The sequence below is a fragment of the Prionailurus viverrinus genome, unplaced genomic scaffold (genome assembly GCF_022837055.1).
Source record: "Prionailurus viverrinus isolate Anna unplaced genomic scaffold, UM_Priviv_1.0 scaffold_40, whole genome shotgun sequence".
NCBI lineage: Eukaryota > Metazoa > Chordata > Mammalia > Carnivora > Felidae > Prionailurus > Prionailurus viverrinus.
In genome coordinates, this window is record NW_025927608.1 from 3,850,904 (window position 1) to 3,867,551 (window position 16,648).

General features: G+C 62.5%; 1 protein-coding gene across 2 annotated transcripts; it reads left to right on the forward strand.

Annotated features, from left to right (window-relative positions):
- On the forward strand, positions 1-13,476 carry CTSH (cathepsin H). 2 transcript variants are annotated; one of them, XM_047846709.1, is made up of 12 exons: positions 11-168; positions 3,692-3,723; positions 4,305-4,410; positions 5,358-5,428; positions 5,934-6,038; positions 7,504-7,590; positions 8,249-8,304; positions 8,955-9,036; positions 9,768-9,836; positions 10,715-10,821; positions 12,255-12,380; positions 13,112-13,476. In XM_047846709.1, the coding sequence occupies exons 1-12, from the start codon at positions 78-80 to the stop codon at positions 13,185-13,187; spliced, it is 1,008 nt and encodes a 335-aa protein (XP_047702665.1). In that variant the 5' UTR covers positions 11-77; the 3' UTR covers positions 13,188-13,476. The 2 variants fall into 2 exon arrangements, with proteins under 2 accessions (XP_047702666.1, XP_047702665.1); XM_047846710.1 differs by lacking the exons at positions 12,255-12,380; positions 13,112-13,476 and adding an exon at positions 11,029-12,247 and having other exon boundaries at positions 1-168.
- Positions 13,477-16,648: the final 3,172 nt, after the last annotated feature.

The following is a 16,648-nucleotide window of genomic DNA, read 5'->3' on the forward strand; positions in this document are numbered from 1 at the left end:
GCCCCCGCCCCCGCCCCGGAGCCGCCTCCGCCGCGCTCCTGGGCCCTCGGAGCCAGTCCGCGGGTCAAGCCGCTACGATGTGGGCCGTGTTGTCGCTGCTCTGCGCGGGCGCGGGGCTCCTGGGACCCCCGGCCTGCGGCGCCGCCGACCTCTACGTGAGCTCCTTAGGTACGGGGAGGGGGCGCCGCGGGAGAGGGCCCAGGCCGGGCCGGCTCGGGCGGGGGTGGGGAGCACCTGGCTGGGGGCGGTGAGGCAGGGCCTCTCCCCGGCCCCAGGACCCGGGAGGGGTGAACTGTGTTAGGGGAGGGGGCCGGGAGGAGGGGGAGGCTGAGAGGGCGTCTTGCGTGACCAGAGGAGCGGGTGGGCTGGGCGTCCAAGGCCCCACTGGCCCAGGCGCCTGCAGGGCCTGGAGCCCCGGAGAAGCCGCTGCCTCCACGTCCCGCGGGGGGACGTAGAGGATTGGCTGTGCCCCTGCGGGGATGAGCAGGGACTTTCCAGCCTTTCTGGCAACTTCCTGGGGATCTCCACAGTTGCCCTGAGAGTCCTGTAGAATGGGCTTTGCAGGAGCGACCTATTCTAGCCCTTGAAGCCTGAGGGCGCTGCTCCAAGCGCTTTGGTGGACGGTCAGGCCCCAGGGCTGCCCTTTAGGCCGGGGGCACTCTGTTCTTGCACCCCTTCTGCTGCTGCTGCGGCCCTGGGCACCTCCCCGGGCTGAGGGCTCTTCCCTGCGAGCCTGCCGCCCTCCCTGCTGCTGCCCTGCTCGCCCTGTACCCAGAGGATTGCCAAGGGACAGCCTTGGGACGGGACAGAGATCACGGAGGCTGAATCTTGTTGGCTCAGAATCTTGCCTCGTTCCTCTGTACACATTTGTGCTAGAAAGCCCCCCCGGTCTTGCAAACCTGGGTGGGGGCGAGGGGGCCAGCTGCAGGTCAGCCCCAAGCTGAGGAGAACCCAGTTCCCCCGGGGGCCAGGGCTGTGCTCTGCCCCGGCTGTGTGGCTGTGTGGACGGTCGCACAGGCACCCGTACTAACTCCAGAGCCGGGCCCCGCAAGCTCTTTCTGTAAGGGCCAGATGGGAAATATTTTAGGCTTTGTGGGTCACACCGTGTGTAGCGACTACTTAACTCTGCTGGTGAGGGTAACCGTAGACGGTGTGTATGTGAGTGAGCGGGGCTGTGTTCCCATAAACCTTTATTTCTGGACTGTGAAATTTGAACTCAGATGATTCTCAGGTCTTACAAAATGTTGTATATGTTTTTCAATCCTTCGAAAGTGTAAAACAAACATTTTCCAGCTTGCCATAGTTTGCTGACCCCTGCTCTTGCTGTCCCGTGCACAGTCTCCCAGACAGGGCAGATGTGAAGATGCCCCCTCCAAAAGTCACAGTGGGTTTGAAATGGGTCTGTCCGAGGTTGGGACTCTGGGCTCACCAGCAGGTCCTTCCGGCCCCAAGAGCATCTCTGGCTTTTTCTCCCACTGACCTCCAGCGAATGAGGAATAGGCCAGGCTCGTCACACCTGCTTGCTGATTTTGAAATCGCCCAGAGGCAAAGAGGCCAGTCAGTTGTCCTAAACTCCGTCTGGCCTCAAACCCTGGTCCTGAGTTGAGGTCTGTCTTCTTCTGAAACCACCTGCTGCACAGGGCCCTAAAACCAGGACTGGGAACCCTCTGAAACCTTTCACCGGATTGTACTGGAGAAACGGGCGTTTCTTTCCCAGGGAAAGTGGCAACAGCTTGGTTTCTGAATAGGCGTGTGACCCACACAGGAAGCCAGGATGCTGAGAAGCAGTGCTCTTTAACCGGGGGAATTTCAAGGTGGGGGTGAGGGGCGGGGAGGGACGGGGAGGGATGGCAGTCCCTGGAGGAACACAGAGAAATTCCCAGTGACTGGGGCACAGATAAGGGGTCAGCGTCCAGCCCCTTTACTTCCAAACATCCTTTTTGCTAACACTGATCTTCCGGGAGAGAGCGCCTCTCACTTGCCCTAAGTCTGGGCCTTGTGGTCATAAACACCTCGGAGGCAGCAAAGACAGATGGTAACAAATCCTTCTTCAAGACTGTTGCTGGTTCTTCAAGGAAACAGAGGTGGAAGAGAGGGCCTCACAGAGGTATCAGCTGACGGGGTTGTAGAGCATCATGTGATTAGGAACAGAGGAATTGAGAGCCTTTGCTCTAAAAATTGCCTTCCATTCCCAGAAGCAATCGGCAGTTAAGATCTGCTTACTTAGCAGGATTTCTTAGTCCTTTGATTTATTCCTAGAATTAATGCTGACCCGTTCGAAAACATAGGAAATATTCACTCATGAATCTATAAATCCACGAGCGGGTGTTGTTAGTAAAGTCCTGTTTATCTCATGAGGGGGTGCACTTCTGATACAAGTTTGTTTTTCGTGTTTAACGATTATTTTTCATAGCGTATATTTGGAATACTTTTTAAATCTTTTTTAATGTTTATTTTTGAGAGAGAGGGAGAGAGTGCAAGCAGGGGAGGGTCAGAGAGAGAGGGAGACACAGAATCCGAAGCAGGCTCCAGGCTCTGAGCTGTTGGCACAGAGCCCGACGCGGGGCTTGAACTCGTGGACCACGAGATCACGACCTGAGCCGAAGTCAGACACTTAACCGACTGAGCCGCCCAGGCGCCCCTGAAATAGTTTAATTAGTTGGGGTGTTAATGATGATTATTCAATCCAGAATACATTTGTATAATGTTCAGGGATGTGTGAGTCACAGGAAGTAAAAATAACTTAAATGCATACTTTCCGTCCTCGTCGTCTGAAAGGACCGTCGGGCATCGAGGGTGAACACGTGCCCCGCTCCCTTCTGTTGCGGATGGCGACTTTCCCACCGCGGTGTTGTACATGGATTCCCTGGCTAACTCTGAGAGAACGATGTGGCCGTCTCATTTTATTTTTTTTTTAATTTTTTTTTTTTCTTTTTCAACGTTTTATTTATTTTTGAGACAGAGAGAGACAGAGCATGAACGGGGGAGGGGCAGAGAGAGAGGGAGACACAGAATCGGAAACAGGCTCCAGGCTCCGAGCCATCAGCCCAGAGCCCGACGCGGGGCTCGAACTCCCGGACTGCGAGATCGTGACCTGGCTGAAGTCGGTCGCTTAACCGACTGCACCACCCAGGCGCCCCATTAAAATGCCAGTATTTACAATAAGCTGTAATGCGTCCTTCGCAGCCACTGAAATATAACGCGAAATTGCAGACAACACAAAACCCCGCGTACGGGCACTGCGGGGCAGCGTTTGTGACTCGCGTTTTACCGGAGGGTGGTCACATGGCAGGGGCAGAGCGGGGTGGTGGTGATGGAGACCACGGGACCCTGCAGAGACCGAGCTATCTGTTATCTGTCCCTTGAAGAAGAAATCTGTTGGCCCTTGGGGTCCACATAAACACAGATGCACAGCCGGCACCCACATGGGGTAAAAGAGTACCGGGGGCCCCGTCTGTCGTCTGGGCGCCGCCCCGAGGACACCCACCGGCCGTTTCCGCTCCCGCAGCAGCGGTGAGAGTTTGAGGGCTTTTTGGCATTCTGTGCGACACAACACCATTTTCGGTGCTTTGAATGTAGCCTAGTTTCCTGAGATGCAAATCAGTTCTAAAGTGCCCTGCCTGGCTGCGGGCCAGCATCATGGCCAGGAACCCGGGGCCTAATCTGTTTGTTTTTTTTTTCCTTTCTACAGAGAAAGTTCACTTTAAGTCATGGATGGTCCAGGTCAGTGCCCAACTTCTTTCCGCCGCTCTTCCCCTCTCTGTTGCCTGCTCTCACGCCCTGCTGTGCCCGATTTGAGGCGACGGGGAGGGATTTTCCAGCCCCCTGCCCCTGGGGCCTTCCGGACAGGGAGCTGGCCAAAGCGGGAAAGATTCAGCGACGCGAGCGCGTTCACCTCCAAGGTGTGTGTTCCGCTCCAATCGCCGTGCGACGCCTGCCGGCCGCGGGGCAGTTTGGGGGACACGAGTGCAGGTGCTTCCGAGAGACGGTGGTGTCTGACAGGCACCTGACCCGGCAGCGGCCGTGCGTCCGCGGAGGACCTGCACGTGGCCCGTCTCTTCCGGGGCCTCCGGGACTCGGCCCCTCGCCGTCGCTCCGGCCACAGGTCCCCGGAGGCAGGGCCGCGCTTGGCCACCTCCTGACTTCCTCAGCAGACGCCTCAGCGGCGCCCGCCCACTAGCACGGCTCCCTCGAGGGTGGAGGCGGAAAGGACAGCTCCAGCCCTCCTCTTAGGAAACGAACCGTCTCCTTCTGGCGAGCCGCCGCTCGTCTCCGTGACTTACGCCCGATGTGTTTTGTTCCAGCACCAAAAGAGATACAGCTCAGAGGAGTACCAGCGCAGGCTGCAGACCTTTGTCGGCAACTGGAGGAGGATAAGCACCCACAACGCCGGGAACCACACCTTTAAAAGTACCGCGGGGCCGCGTCTCAGGGCCGGACACACGCGCGCTAGGGGCGCCCGAGGGTGGAAGGCGCGCCGGGAGTTAGCGTGCGGGCACGTCCCGAGCCCGGCTCTGCAGCTGTACTTAGCGGACCCCGGATTCCGGCTCTGCTGGGCTCCGAGAGTCTCTGTGATGCAGGACGGTACCGCCCCCCCCCCCCCCCCCCCCGCGGGTCGTGAGGTCTATAGGAGACCGTGTAGGAGCCCTGCCCTCTCCTGCCCGCTCCTGCCCGCCGAGGGTCCGTCCCGATGCTGAGCCCGGCCCTTGGAGTGCTGGCCAGCAGCACCCCCCCGGCGCTCTGCACTCAGGAGCAGCCTCTAGGGACGTCCGCCTTCCCTCCGGGGTGGCGTCGCGAGAAGTCACTAGAAGCGCGTGCACACGGTGTATCCAGGGCCTCAGAAACCACGGCAGGGCCAGCTGACCGTAGTGTGGGCAGCAGGCGTAATACGGGAAAGCCGTGCGTGGCTCTCGTTTCTGCCCACACTGGCCGTGCTGTCCTGGGGGAGCTCGTCGACGCCTCTGATGCTTCACTGGGCTGTGGGGGGAGATGGGAGTGCTCCCCGCCCCGTGCGGCGGTGACGGCCGGTGGAAGGCTCTTCACCCGGATGGCCATCGGGCTCTCCGGCCGGGTGTCAGGCGCCGGGTGCCCAGGCCCCCCCCCCCCCACGCTAACCGCACCCACATCCCTGCCACGCAGCCCACGCGCGCACAGCTGAGGCGCTCCCCGGGCGGTTCGGAGGCACAGGCACGCCTGACCTTGGCGTGTTAGGTCACGTCACGTTCAGAACACGTGAGGGCACCGGCTGCTGCAGACTTGGGACGCAGGTTAACGTGGGTCTCTTTGTTTTTTCTGTTTCTTAGAGGCTTAGGAGCCCCTCTTTCTTTGGGTTTTTTGTTTTTCCTTCTCCTTTTCAGTGGGACTGAACCAGTTTTCGGACATGAGCTTTGCCGAAATAAAACACAAGTATCTTTGGTCGGAGCCTCAGGTAGGTGTTGTGTGTTGTCACCAGATGGGACTGCTTCCGCTCAGACCTTTGCCCTCCTTTCTCAGCAGAGCCCGCCCCACCCCCTCACCGGGGTTCTTGGGGAGTCAGAGAGGCCGCTCGGAGCAGTTCCTCCATCCACACCTGTGGCCTCAGCCTCGTGGACCCCAGACTTAGGGTTGCCCCAGAAAATACAGATGCGCAGTTAAAACTCAGTTTCATGCAAACAGCATGTAACTTTTGGTGTAAATATGGCGTAAACGTGCACAGGGCATACTTAGGCTGAATAACAGACTTATTCAACGTTCACGTCAGGTTCAAATTTAACTGCAGGAACTGCATTTTTATTTGCCGAACCTGGTTCTCCGGCCGGGGCTCTGAAAGGCACGCGTCTGTTAGCGTTTGGACCCAGTCGCTGGGGGCGGGATGGTTCTTTCTCCTTCTCTGTCGGTGATGCTGTTTTAACTGCACGCTTTTCCCCTGAAAACACTGTGTTTGGCTGTTGCAGAACTGCTCAGCCACCAGAGGTAACTACCTGCGGGGCACTGGTCCCTACCCACCGTTTGTGGACTGGCGCACAAAGGGGAAGTATGTCTCGCCAGTGAAAAATCAGGTATGCGCGGCAGCCCCCCCTTCCCCTCCAAATCGCCACATTCACAGACAGTATTCCCAGAAGAACCTAGAGCATGGCAGGTGTCCCCAGATCTGTGTCTGTCCCCCGTCCCCCCGCCTCTAGGAGGCTGTGAGGTGATGCTGGGGGCTGCTCTGGAGGGAGACAAAATCCCTCCTTGTTAGACTGAAGCTCGGCTGTGCCCCCCACGCCCAGGGTTCCCCATGCGTCCCAGGTCTCCTACAAAGTCCCTCTGAACATCGCATTCTCTGCGCCCTTCGGAGATGGGACCCCAGGACCCCGTTCCTGCTGCCCCGTGTCGTTTCTTCCCCCCCTCCATCCGCCCAGCGAGGCCCGGCCAGCCTCTCCCGCTGGGTGGCTGCAGGCGGTCAGCTCGCGGCGTGGAGCCCGCCCACCAGGCACACTCCGGCCGGCCGCCGCCTGCAGTGGTCTGGCCTCCTGCCCTCACAAAGCTGTGAGGCAGTCGGCCGTGTTCCGGGGAGTCTGCCCCTGCCCCCTGCTGTCCCCTCTGCCCACGATGTCCCTCCCCCAGAAGTCACAGTGCAGCGGCCTTCGGTGGCCTTCTCCAGAACGACACCATCCCCTCCCCTCCAGAGAGTATGGGGGGAAGTCCCCACCCCCCGAGGAACACTGGCCTTCCGTTGAGACTCTTGCTGAGAAACATTTTCTCCTTGTCCATGACAAGGTCTTCTTGACCGGATGGGGTCCTCCCCGAACGGAGGGAGGAAGAGGCCAGCAGGAAGGCCCTCTGCGGGACGGCCAGGCCGGAGGACTGACCCCTGGGCGGTGAGGGGTGATGAGAGGGGCGCTCAGGGGCCGACCAGTCAGGGAGGAAGAGGCATGAGGCCCGAGCCACAGGACCCCGTCTGCACCTCGCACAGCCCCGCGAGGCAGGTGCGCCGGCCCCGTCTTACGGTTGACGGGACAGAGGTGACCCCCGGCTGGCACAGCGGTGACACACAGGCAGCCAAGCTGTGGCGCCTGACCCGCATGGCGCCCCGAGGCGGGCCGTGACTGGCAGGTGGGCGAGGTGGAGTGGGACCGTCTGGGCCCCGGTGCAGGTCAGGGCTGACACAGGGTTTGGGGAGTTGTTAGTTTGCTCGTGAGGACAGTGGGTGGAGTGAGGTTGGAGGTGGAGAGGTGACAGAGAAGGTTCTGGAAACAAGACTTGGGCGAGTCCTGCTGAGAAACCATGGGGAGTGGAGGAGGAGCATAAGATTCAGAAGGAGGAGGAAATCCAGAGACGGTGGCTTCGGCCCTCGCTGGGCCGTGGGGCCTGGTCAGCGAGGGGCCGGGGCTAGGAGGCACCCGTGGCTGGCAGCCGCTCCTGCTCCTCTGCAGGCCTCGGGCACCCCACCTGTAACAGGAGGGACCCCGCAAGGGCCCGAGGGCACGGGAGCCTGCCTCCTGGGGTCCCTGTGACTGACCCCCGCCCCGGCCTCTCTAGGGCGGCTGTGGCAGTTGCTGGACCTTCTCCACCACGGGGGCCCTGGAGTCCGCCATCGCCATCAAAACCGGGAAACTGCTGTCTTTGGTAAGCAGCCCGCCCCTGGGGCCACCCACGGAGGTCGTGGCTTGGCCCCAGGGCCTGGCAGGAGGGCCAGGTGGGCCTTCAGGCTCCTTCGGGGCTCGGTGGCGATGTTGCCCCAGCTGGCACCGGGCCCCCAGCCTTGTGGACGTTCGGCCTGGGAGTCTCCACGGACATTTTGCCGGAAAGGAATGAGGTTTCCCCAGGACACAGCCAAGGGCCCGTTCCGTGTGGTGTCCAGGTGGCGCTGGTCTTGGCGGCCTGAGGGGACTTCAGAAAGCAGCGCCTGCGGGGTGGGGCACGTCTGGGAGCCATGCTCTTCCGACTGCCGCGGCTGTCAACAGGAGGGAAGAGCGGGGCCTGTGTGTGCGACTGCTGACCCCGTGACCCCAGGGCAAGCGGGGCGAGGGGCAGGGCCCGGAGGGCGGAGCGGGGTCTCCAGTGAGGCCTGCCACCGTGGGCACACGAGCCTCGCCGTGCACACCTACGGGCAGCACCCAGCCGCCACCCGCCCTCGCCCGCCGGCCCTGGCGTGCCCCCGCACACCTGCTGTCCCCACCCTGGGTGCTTGTAACCGGCCTTGACACAGTGCCGATGAGGCCACAGGGGTGTGCGCCAGCCCTCGCTCACCGCGCTCGCTCACCGCGCTCGCCCCTTCCTGCAGGCGGAACAGCAGCTGGTCGACTGTGCCCAGAACTTCAACAATCATGGCTGCCAAGGGTGCGTCCCTGCCCGGGGGGGCCCAGAGCCCGCCTCGTTTCCCACGACCGCTTCTGTTGGGTCAGCGGTGGGAGGAGACCGTCCCGGCTTCATGGAGGGGACGGTCATATGCCCAAGGTCCCTTAGCCGGAATTCGGCAGAGCTGGGATCCGAGCCCAGGCCTGTCTGGTTCCACCATCCGCTCTCTTTCCATGGCTGTGGCTGAGGGGTCCCTGGGAGGTTGTTCAGCGTCTTTGAGCCCCAAGAAATAACGGTATGGGCCACACGGGGTTCACAGCAGGAGCTGGGCGGTCATGTTTGCAAAGCGCCTTGCGCTTGGGGGCCCAGCGGGCACGGCGGCGGCCCGAGCAGGCCGTGGGCGGGTCCCTTCTGCCGTCCGGTGGGACTGCTTGCTCTTCCTGGCAGAAGGGCCTGGGCCCGGGGTCCCTGAGACCCCCAAGGGCTCTCTGTGCCCCTGACACATGTTTGACCGTCCTCGGACTCCGGGTGTCTGTCCCGGGGCCAGGGAGCTGGGGCGGCCCTGCCAGCCCCTCCCGCGCCCAGAGAGCTCCCCTGCGCCTGGGCCCTGCCCCGGTCGAGGTCCAGCGCCTGCAGGGGCCGCCGGGGGCGGGGCCGGCTCAGGCAGACACCTCCGCTCGTGCTTCTCACAGGGGCCTCCCCAGCCAGGCGTTCGAGTACATCCGATACAACCAAGGCATCATGGGTGAAGACACCTACCCCTACAAGGGCCAGGTAACCCTGGGTGGCACGGCCTCGTGGCCTGGGCTGCGCGCCGCCGACCCCTCAGCCTCGGGGAGCGCCTCCTCCTCCCCTCCAGGCTGCAGCACTGCCCTCCCGCCGCTCCGGGTCCCCCCCCCACCCGGCGCCAGCCTCGGCTGCTCCCCCCGTCTGCCGTGGGTACCAGAGCACGCCCTCCAGCACCCGCACCCTCTTTGCCCAAGGCCTGCTGAACACGCCACGGGTCACCGGGCCACGTCCTCCCCGCCCACAGCCCTGTCCTTCCCCCAGACCTGTGGCTCCGCCTGCCACCGGTGTCCCCTCACCGGTGAGCGGCACCAGCCCCCTGAAAACCTGCCGGCCACCGGTGGGCTGTCTGGGGACCGGCCCCACCCTAGACCCTCACTCGAGTCCGCCTTCCGGCCGTCGGAGGTCACACAGCTGCTCCTTCTGTCCACCCGCTGAGTCGTCCCTCCCTTCCCCGGCCGGGCAGGCTCTCGCTCACCTCCGTCCCGCCGAGTGCCCGTGAGCCCACCTCTGCCGAAGCCAGAGCCGGGCCGTCCCGCCCCTGTGAGCTCCTTGAGAACAAGGATGCCTCTGACTCCCTTTTAAGGGACCCCATCACCCGGCCCCGGCGCACGGGGCGTTGGCTCCGCAGACGTCATCAGCCGGCTCGGGGGAGGCCTGAAGTCCCAGCCTGGGGTCGAGCCTCCCTCACCCGTGTTCCACACCGTTTGCCTGAACAGGACGGGGACTGCAAATTCCAGCCCAGCAAGGCCATTGCCTTCGTGAAGGACGTAGCCAACATCACGATCGTGAGTACCGGATCCTTCCCTCTGACGGGGACTGTGTTCTCACGAGGGGGCCGGGGCGCAGCACGCAGCCTCCTCTCCTAGCACTTTGCCTAGAAGGTCTTATCATTGTGCCCAGTCACCGTGGTGGGAGGGAGGCGGGAGGGGCAGAGCGTGGGACTAGCATCAGGCGCGGGGGCTCTGACCTGGGTCTGTGCAGGGCTCCAGCCTTGTCTCCGTGTCCTCCTCCGTAGGTTGCAGGCAGAGACTCCCGTCCCGCAACACGGGGTGTGTGTGTGTGAGTGCCATCAGCGTGTGCGCGAGAGAGTGAATGCAGATTCACCGAGTATGAATGTACATCAGTCAGGATAAGCCAGGTTATGCTGCCGTAACAAACAACCCCACAACGTGAAGTGCCCGCGGCTGGCTTCACGCCAGGACACAGGCAGAGGGAGAGGTGGTTGATTTTGCTGGCTTTGTGAGGGCAGGGGTCCCGTGGGCAGGGGAGGGGGAGTCATGGAGGGACTGTAGGGGGACCGCAGTGACAGAACGAGCCGGCCCGCCTGCACCCATGGCCCCCACCCTGAGGGTTTCCTTATTAGGAAGAGAGATCGCCAGCAGACCGGCCCAGCGAAGGGAAGGAGGGTCACAGGGGAGCCAAGGTTTCAGGGGAGCGGCCCGTAAGCCAAATAAAAAAGGGCAGGAACCGGGCCATTCAGGCAAAACCCCCACCGTCTGCTGGGTGGAGGGTGCAGCCTCCGCCCCTTAGTGGCTTTTTGGCCCAACGCAGTCTTCTCTTCCTTCCTCGTGCACCCACCCAGCCCCCAGCCTCCGTCCCTACCCTGGGACGAAGGAGCACGTTTTGAACGGGGTCAGAGGTGACAGAGACTGTGTGTCCACAGAATGACGAGGAGGCGATGGTGGAGGCGGTGGCCCTGTACAACCCCGTGAGCTTTGCCTTCGAGGTCACCGACGACTTCATGATGTACAGAAAGGGCGTCTACTCCAGGTGAGCGGGCCCGCAGCCACAGGCCCGGGGCCGGGCGGGCGTCCCCCACTCCTGGCCAGGCCGTTGCTCGAGGGCGCCGCGGGCTTGGCGTTTCCCACGGCCCACTCGGGCCCCGCGGCTCCGGGCGTGGAGTCTGGCGTGGCGAGGAGCGGGGAGAAGGACAGACTGGGCCGCTCGCTGACAGTGCTTCCTCTGTGTCGGTGGAAGAATCGCCCGTGGCCGAAAACACCCGCGTTCAGGGTGGGAAGCTGTGAGAGAGGGAGGAGAAAGCGGCCGCCCTCGGGACCCCGCGCCGGGAGTCTCCCGACACCGCTCTTCAGAAAACCGAGCGTTTCTGGGACGGGGCTCACCTCACCCTTGCCTCTGGCCACCCGCCTGTCCCACGTCATGAGCAGGCCCACGGGACCCACGGCCGTCCGGCCAGCTGAAGCGGGTGCCCTGTGGGGACCTCAGATCGGACACGTCTCCTCCCCACCCTCATAACGCTGCCCAGAAATGTGCTCTGACCCACGTGTCCTTGTGCCCCACCGGCGGGCCGCCCTCCGCTCAGAGCCAGAGTCTGCCTTGTGGAGCACTCTCCAGCCACGCCAGCCTCTGCCTCCTCAGTGTCCCCGTCCACGGTCCAGGGTCGGCTGGGCTGGGGGACCCCGGTGATCTGGCCCTTCTTTCTCTGAGCTCATCTGCCGCGTGGTCCCCATTCGGCCCTCGCGCCCCACCCCAGCCACACTGAGGGTTTGTGGTTTCAGGCCTGCCTTTCTCGGGCTCCTCAGCCCCGGGTCGCCACCCGGCAGGGGCCTCCTGCCGAGCGAAGCTTCCCTGGGACGGGAGCAGAGCTGCGGGCCCTGCAGGTGCACCGCCACCTGCCCCGGCCTGTCCCAGAGCAGGAACCCAGTCAGGCGTCAGCCCAGTGACGAGTCAGCACCGCCTCTTGTCCTCTTGAGTTTCTTAGGATTTCCTTGTGGAAACTGGTTCCCCGTTGTCCACGGAAAACCTGTGCGTTTGCCCCAAGTACAGGTAGTCTTAAAAATGAATTCAGTGGCAACATAGCAACACCCCAGATACTGCTGCGTGCACGGGTGTGGGAGGTGCACAGGTGCGCAGTGCGGGAGGGGGGCGGGTGCGCAGGTGCGCGGGTGCAGCAGAAACGGCAGGTGCAGCTGGAGGGTGGTCTCTTCTTGCTGTGAATTAGGCGTCAGAGAGCGTCCGGGCTTGCAGCTGGGCCAGCGCCCCTCGTGAGCTCCTTTGTGTGAAGGGAACCGAGAGGACCGGAGGGACTACGTGTCTCGCGCCGTGAGCGGAGTTCGGTCTCCTTACGTGGCTCCGGTGCCCGCACTGAGGAACACTGCTTTGGAGCCTCCGAGGACCGCCGTGGGACGGGGGTGATGCTTTCGTCCTTCCCGTGTGTTCCAACCTTTTTTATTTTCGTTCTCCAGCACTTCCTGTCATAAAACTCCAGATAAAGTAAACCACGCGGTACTGGCTGTTGGGTATGGAGAAAAAGATGGGATTCCCTACTGGATCGTGAAAAACTCTTGGGGTCCCCAGTGGGGGATGAAAGGGTAAGCAGCTGGGAAGGGCGTGATTGCTCGGGTCTGGGGGCCCTGGAGGGGTCGCCGCCCCGTCGAGTGTGTGGCTTCTGAGCAGGGGCCAGTTGGCCGAGACCCCGTGCAGGCCCCCGGGGAGGGGCCCGAGACTGTGACCCACGCACCCCGGAGACGTCCCTGGCAGCCCCCGCCTGCCCTGAGCCCCAGATCTTAACAGTCGTGTGTCAGGAACGGGAACATTGTCTCAGGGGGATCTGTGGCCGGAACCAGAACCAGCATAGAGCCCTGCTGGGAGGGAACCGGGCTGGGAGGGCAGGTTACCAAGGCAACGAGCTTATTCCCTGACCGTTAACAGCCAGGGGCTGGCACCAGGTGCCCTGGGTGCATGCCCTGAGGGGACTCTGTCCTGTCCCCCACCAGAGTCTGCGTCCTAGGGCAGGGTGGGGCGGGGACAGAGACCATACATAACTATGTGAGGGCCTAGGTCAGGGCTGAGAAGGAGCCCCGGAAAATTCTGGGGAAGGTGGGGTGTGGACCCAATATGTCAGCCGAAGAGAGACAAGGAAAAGGTCTTCGCAAAGTCAGGTCAGGTTTTCTGACCATGAAGTAAGCCCAGCACTCCTGCTTTATGAGTAAATTCAGACGCCCTCACCCCCGGAGCCAGATCTTGGTGAGCGGTAAAACCTTCCAGAAAGGTCTGTGGTGAGGAAGCTCCAGCCAGGCCCCCGCCCACCCTGTCTGCCCAGGTACTTCCTCATCGAGCGCGGAAAGAACATGTGTGGGCTGGCGGCCTGTGCCTCCTACCCTATCCCGCTGGTGTGAGCCTGGACGGACGGACAGACGGACTGACGGAGGGAGTCCTGCCCTGGGCGAGGTGGCAGGGACACCGCCTGGGGCCTGGCCCCCGGGCCCGGCCTGCAGGCCTGAGGAGGAGGAGTCCCACCCATGTCGTCTGACGCAAAGGTGGCCGCCAGCCCTGTGCCTGTAACAGACTCCAACCCACGCGGCTGCGAACAGTCTTTATCTCCCACAGGGCCGCTTCTCACGTGTGGAGAGCGCCCGTGACGGTCTTCCCTGCGGTCTTTGTTCAATAAACACTTGGCGAAGCCTCCCCGTGCGGGCTTGTGCTGTGTGCTGGGGCCACACGCGGCGTGGCCCCGGTCTGTCCTCCAGGCACACGTCCCCCCAGAGGGAGGCCCCGAGGGGCTGCCTGGCCGGGAGGACGGTGAGGGCACTGGTGTCACCGTCACAGGCTGGCTTTGAGGCAGGTTGTCCCCGGCGGGGAGGTGCGAAAACGTGCCGGGCTTGGCAGAGTCGGCACTCGGATGCCCGGCGCTGGCCCGGAAGCCTGCCTGTCTCTCTCAGTGGCCTCTCTCTCAGTGGCCTCCCTCCCCAGCCACTGGCCTCCCCCCAGGACTGTCCCACCTCCCCACCCCCAGCCCTGCCCCTCAACCTGCCTGACCCTCCTGCCAGCCCCACACCACCCCTTCCCCGTTGAGAGCTCCTGGTCTCCGTTCAGAAGGCGGCCACGGACTCACTGCTGTGGCCCTTGGCCTCAGGGAGCCGGGTCCACGGGAGGAGCTGGGGCTCTGCTCTCTGTCCTGCGGTTTATGGTTTCCTTACCGTGAAGCCTTTCGCGTCATTTGGGCCTCCTGGAGAGCTAAAGGCTTGAGGATATTTTGGGGGGAAGTGGGAGGGGGGTTGACAACAAGGCTTATTTAGAAGATACCAGTATGGGGGCACCTGGGTGGCTCAGTGGGTTAAGCATCCGACGTCGGCTCAGGTCACGAGGTCAGGGTTTGTGGGTTCGAGCCCCGCGTCCGGCTCCGTGCTGACGACTCGGAGCCTGGAGCCCGCTTCGGATTCCGTGTCTCCCTCTCTCCCTCTCAAAAATAAAGATTAAAAAAAAGTAACAGAAGCTCTAGATACAAGAAAGTGACAAAATTATTAGAAGCAAAAGTAGGGCTTGGGCAAACTGAGCAGTAACCACCTTCTCCATCAACATAAATGAGCGAACTCTTGCCCAAAATAAAAACACGGATTTGGTACGTTTCCAACTAAACTTTCCATAAAACTGCTTGACACTTTTCTATTCACCTGAAGGGAACAAGGCCGAGACGTGCTAAGATTTTATGAATGAGTGAAGGGAATGCACGTCAACACTGGAAGGTGCACCAGCCAAGAACAAACAGATGTGCCACCCAGAGTGTCCAGAAGGAGAATTCGGTCCGTGAGTAGCACATGGACACGTTAATTTTTACTACTCGATAAAAGGTGCCAGATTGGACACCTAGTTGGAAAAACAATTTAACCTAAATCTCCACCCAGAACGTAGTCTTTTTTAATAAACCTTTTTTTAAACGTTTATTTTTGAGACGGAGCACAGGCAGGGGAGGGGCAGAGAGAGGGAGAGAGAATCCCACGCAGGCTCCACGCTGTCAGCGCAGAGCCCGATGCGGGGCTCAAACTCACAAACCGCGAGATCACGACCTGAGCTGAAATCAAGAGTCGGACGCTTAACCCACTGAGCCCGCCAGGCGCCCCTGCGTGGTACAGTTTGAAAGTGGGAATTTTATGGTATGTGAGTTGTACCTAAAAAAAAACAAAAAAAAGTCCAGGGTGAGCCCCTTGCGGGTTCGCGCGGACGCCACCGGGCTGTGTGCCCAGGAGACGGGGCCCCACAGGCGGAGGCCGTTGGAGCTGAGCTCTGAGGGACGAGTGAGCCTCGCTAAAGGACAGTTAAGGGAGAGGCGTGTTGGAAGGCGTGGGGGGCGCCGCGACGTCCGCAGAGGAAGCTGAGGCAGGGGGCCCGTGGTCCAGCGGGTGGTCGCGGGAGAGGAACCAGGGTGATGCGCCCACTCTGCCCGCCGGGCGCCGTGGGAAGGGCCGCACCCGCCAGCCCAGGAACGTCCCCTTCAGGCCAAGCGCCACCTGCACCAGCGCTCGGGCTCCTGGGCGAGGACACCCCTCCCTCCAGAGTGGGGGGGGGGGGTGCCCCTCCTCTGGGTCCAGGCGCCTCCGGAGAGCAGCGTCCACACACGCAAGCCACCCTTCTGGGGACAGGCATGAAGCCCTTCGGCAGCCCCCAAACCTGAAAACGTCAAGCCTCTCCCCTACTCAGATGCGGTGTGCGTGGGCAGGAAAGGGCAGGCTCCTGTTCTGTGAAGTGTCACAAATGTGCGTGTGCACAGAAGTACAAGCAGCTTTCTGCCTGCGACACCCAAGAACTCGGGCCAGGCTTGCCCTGCCCCGCCCGGCACTCGGGCTCCTCCCGAGACTGGGGATGTTTAGTGCTGAAGTTGCGGCATTCCCCGGAGAACGGGCGGGCGGGTCTGGCTTGCCGAGCGTGTGATCAGGGAGACCCCGTCTGAGTCCCCATGCTTTGCGAGTGCCCCGAATTCCAGCCCGGCCTCTGTTTACCTGACGCCTCGGGCGGGAAGGGACGCCTACAGCTGTGTGCCGCGCCAGACGGAGCTGTGTCACACTCGTGGCCCGACGCTCACAGCCGCCCCACGAGGGCGGCAGGTGAGGCCGAGCTCCCAAGGCCTACTGGGGCAGCAGAGTGTAAGTGCCCCCTCGAGTTTCGGCTGGAGGCCACGTCTGTCACAGGGACTGATGGAGCAGCTCAGGGCCAGAGGGCCAGGGGCCCCTGGGGAACGGCCACCGAGGGGGACCGGCAGGGAGAGAGTCCACTACCGCGGGCGAGTCCTGGTGGAGCCCCTGGCCCCGCACGTCCGGCGGGAGGACGAGTGACCCTGCCCCTATAGCCCCCGCGGGGCCCTGAGGGCCGCGCCAAGGGTGGGGGCTCCCTTCCGGGGACGGGCAGCTTAGCTCGACGCCCCGGCACGCTCTACTACCACTGTCACCGGCCAGACTGCCCCTCCCAACGAAGGGCACCCCGTGAGCTGGACGCGGTTATGACCCCATTTTCAGAGGAGGAAACTGAGGAGCCGCCTGGTTGAGCAACACGCCCCAAATGACAGAGTCGGGAGGCGACACAGCGCGGCTGTCACGCCAGCTCTCGGTGCCCCCCCTCCCCCGCCTCCGCAGACCATCCTCGGGAATCTCCCAACCTTGGGGAGGAATCCGGAGCGATGGAAGGTGCCCTCAGGGCCGGTCAGTCGGTCGCGGGCACCACCGACCCGGCTCCTCCCCTTGTCTGAGGTTCTGGACCCGCGTGTCCTTCCCCTGCTGGGTCCCTGGCTGCCACCGGGGCGTGGCTGGGGGGGAACATTAGCGGGTGCCTATTTTGCCCAGTCCCTGGCGTGTTTTGAAGAAGTGGA

Coding starts and splice junctions, on each gene's coding strand:
- CTSH (XM_047846709.1), top strand. CDS start 78: ATGTGGGCCGTGTTGTCGCTGCTCTGCGCGGGCGCGGGGCTCCTGGGA. Junction 6,039..7,503: donor TCTCGCCAGTGAAAAATCAG/GTATGCGCGGCA, acceptor CGGCCTCTCTAG/GGCGGCTGTGGCAGTTGCTG. Junction 7,591..8,248: donor CCGGGAAACTGCTGTCTTTG/GTAAGCAGCCCG, acceptor CCCTTCCTGCAG/GCGGAACAGCAGCTGGTCGA.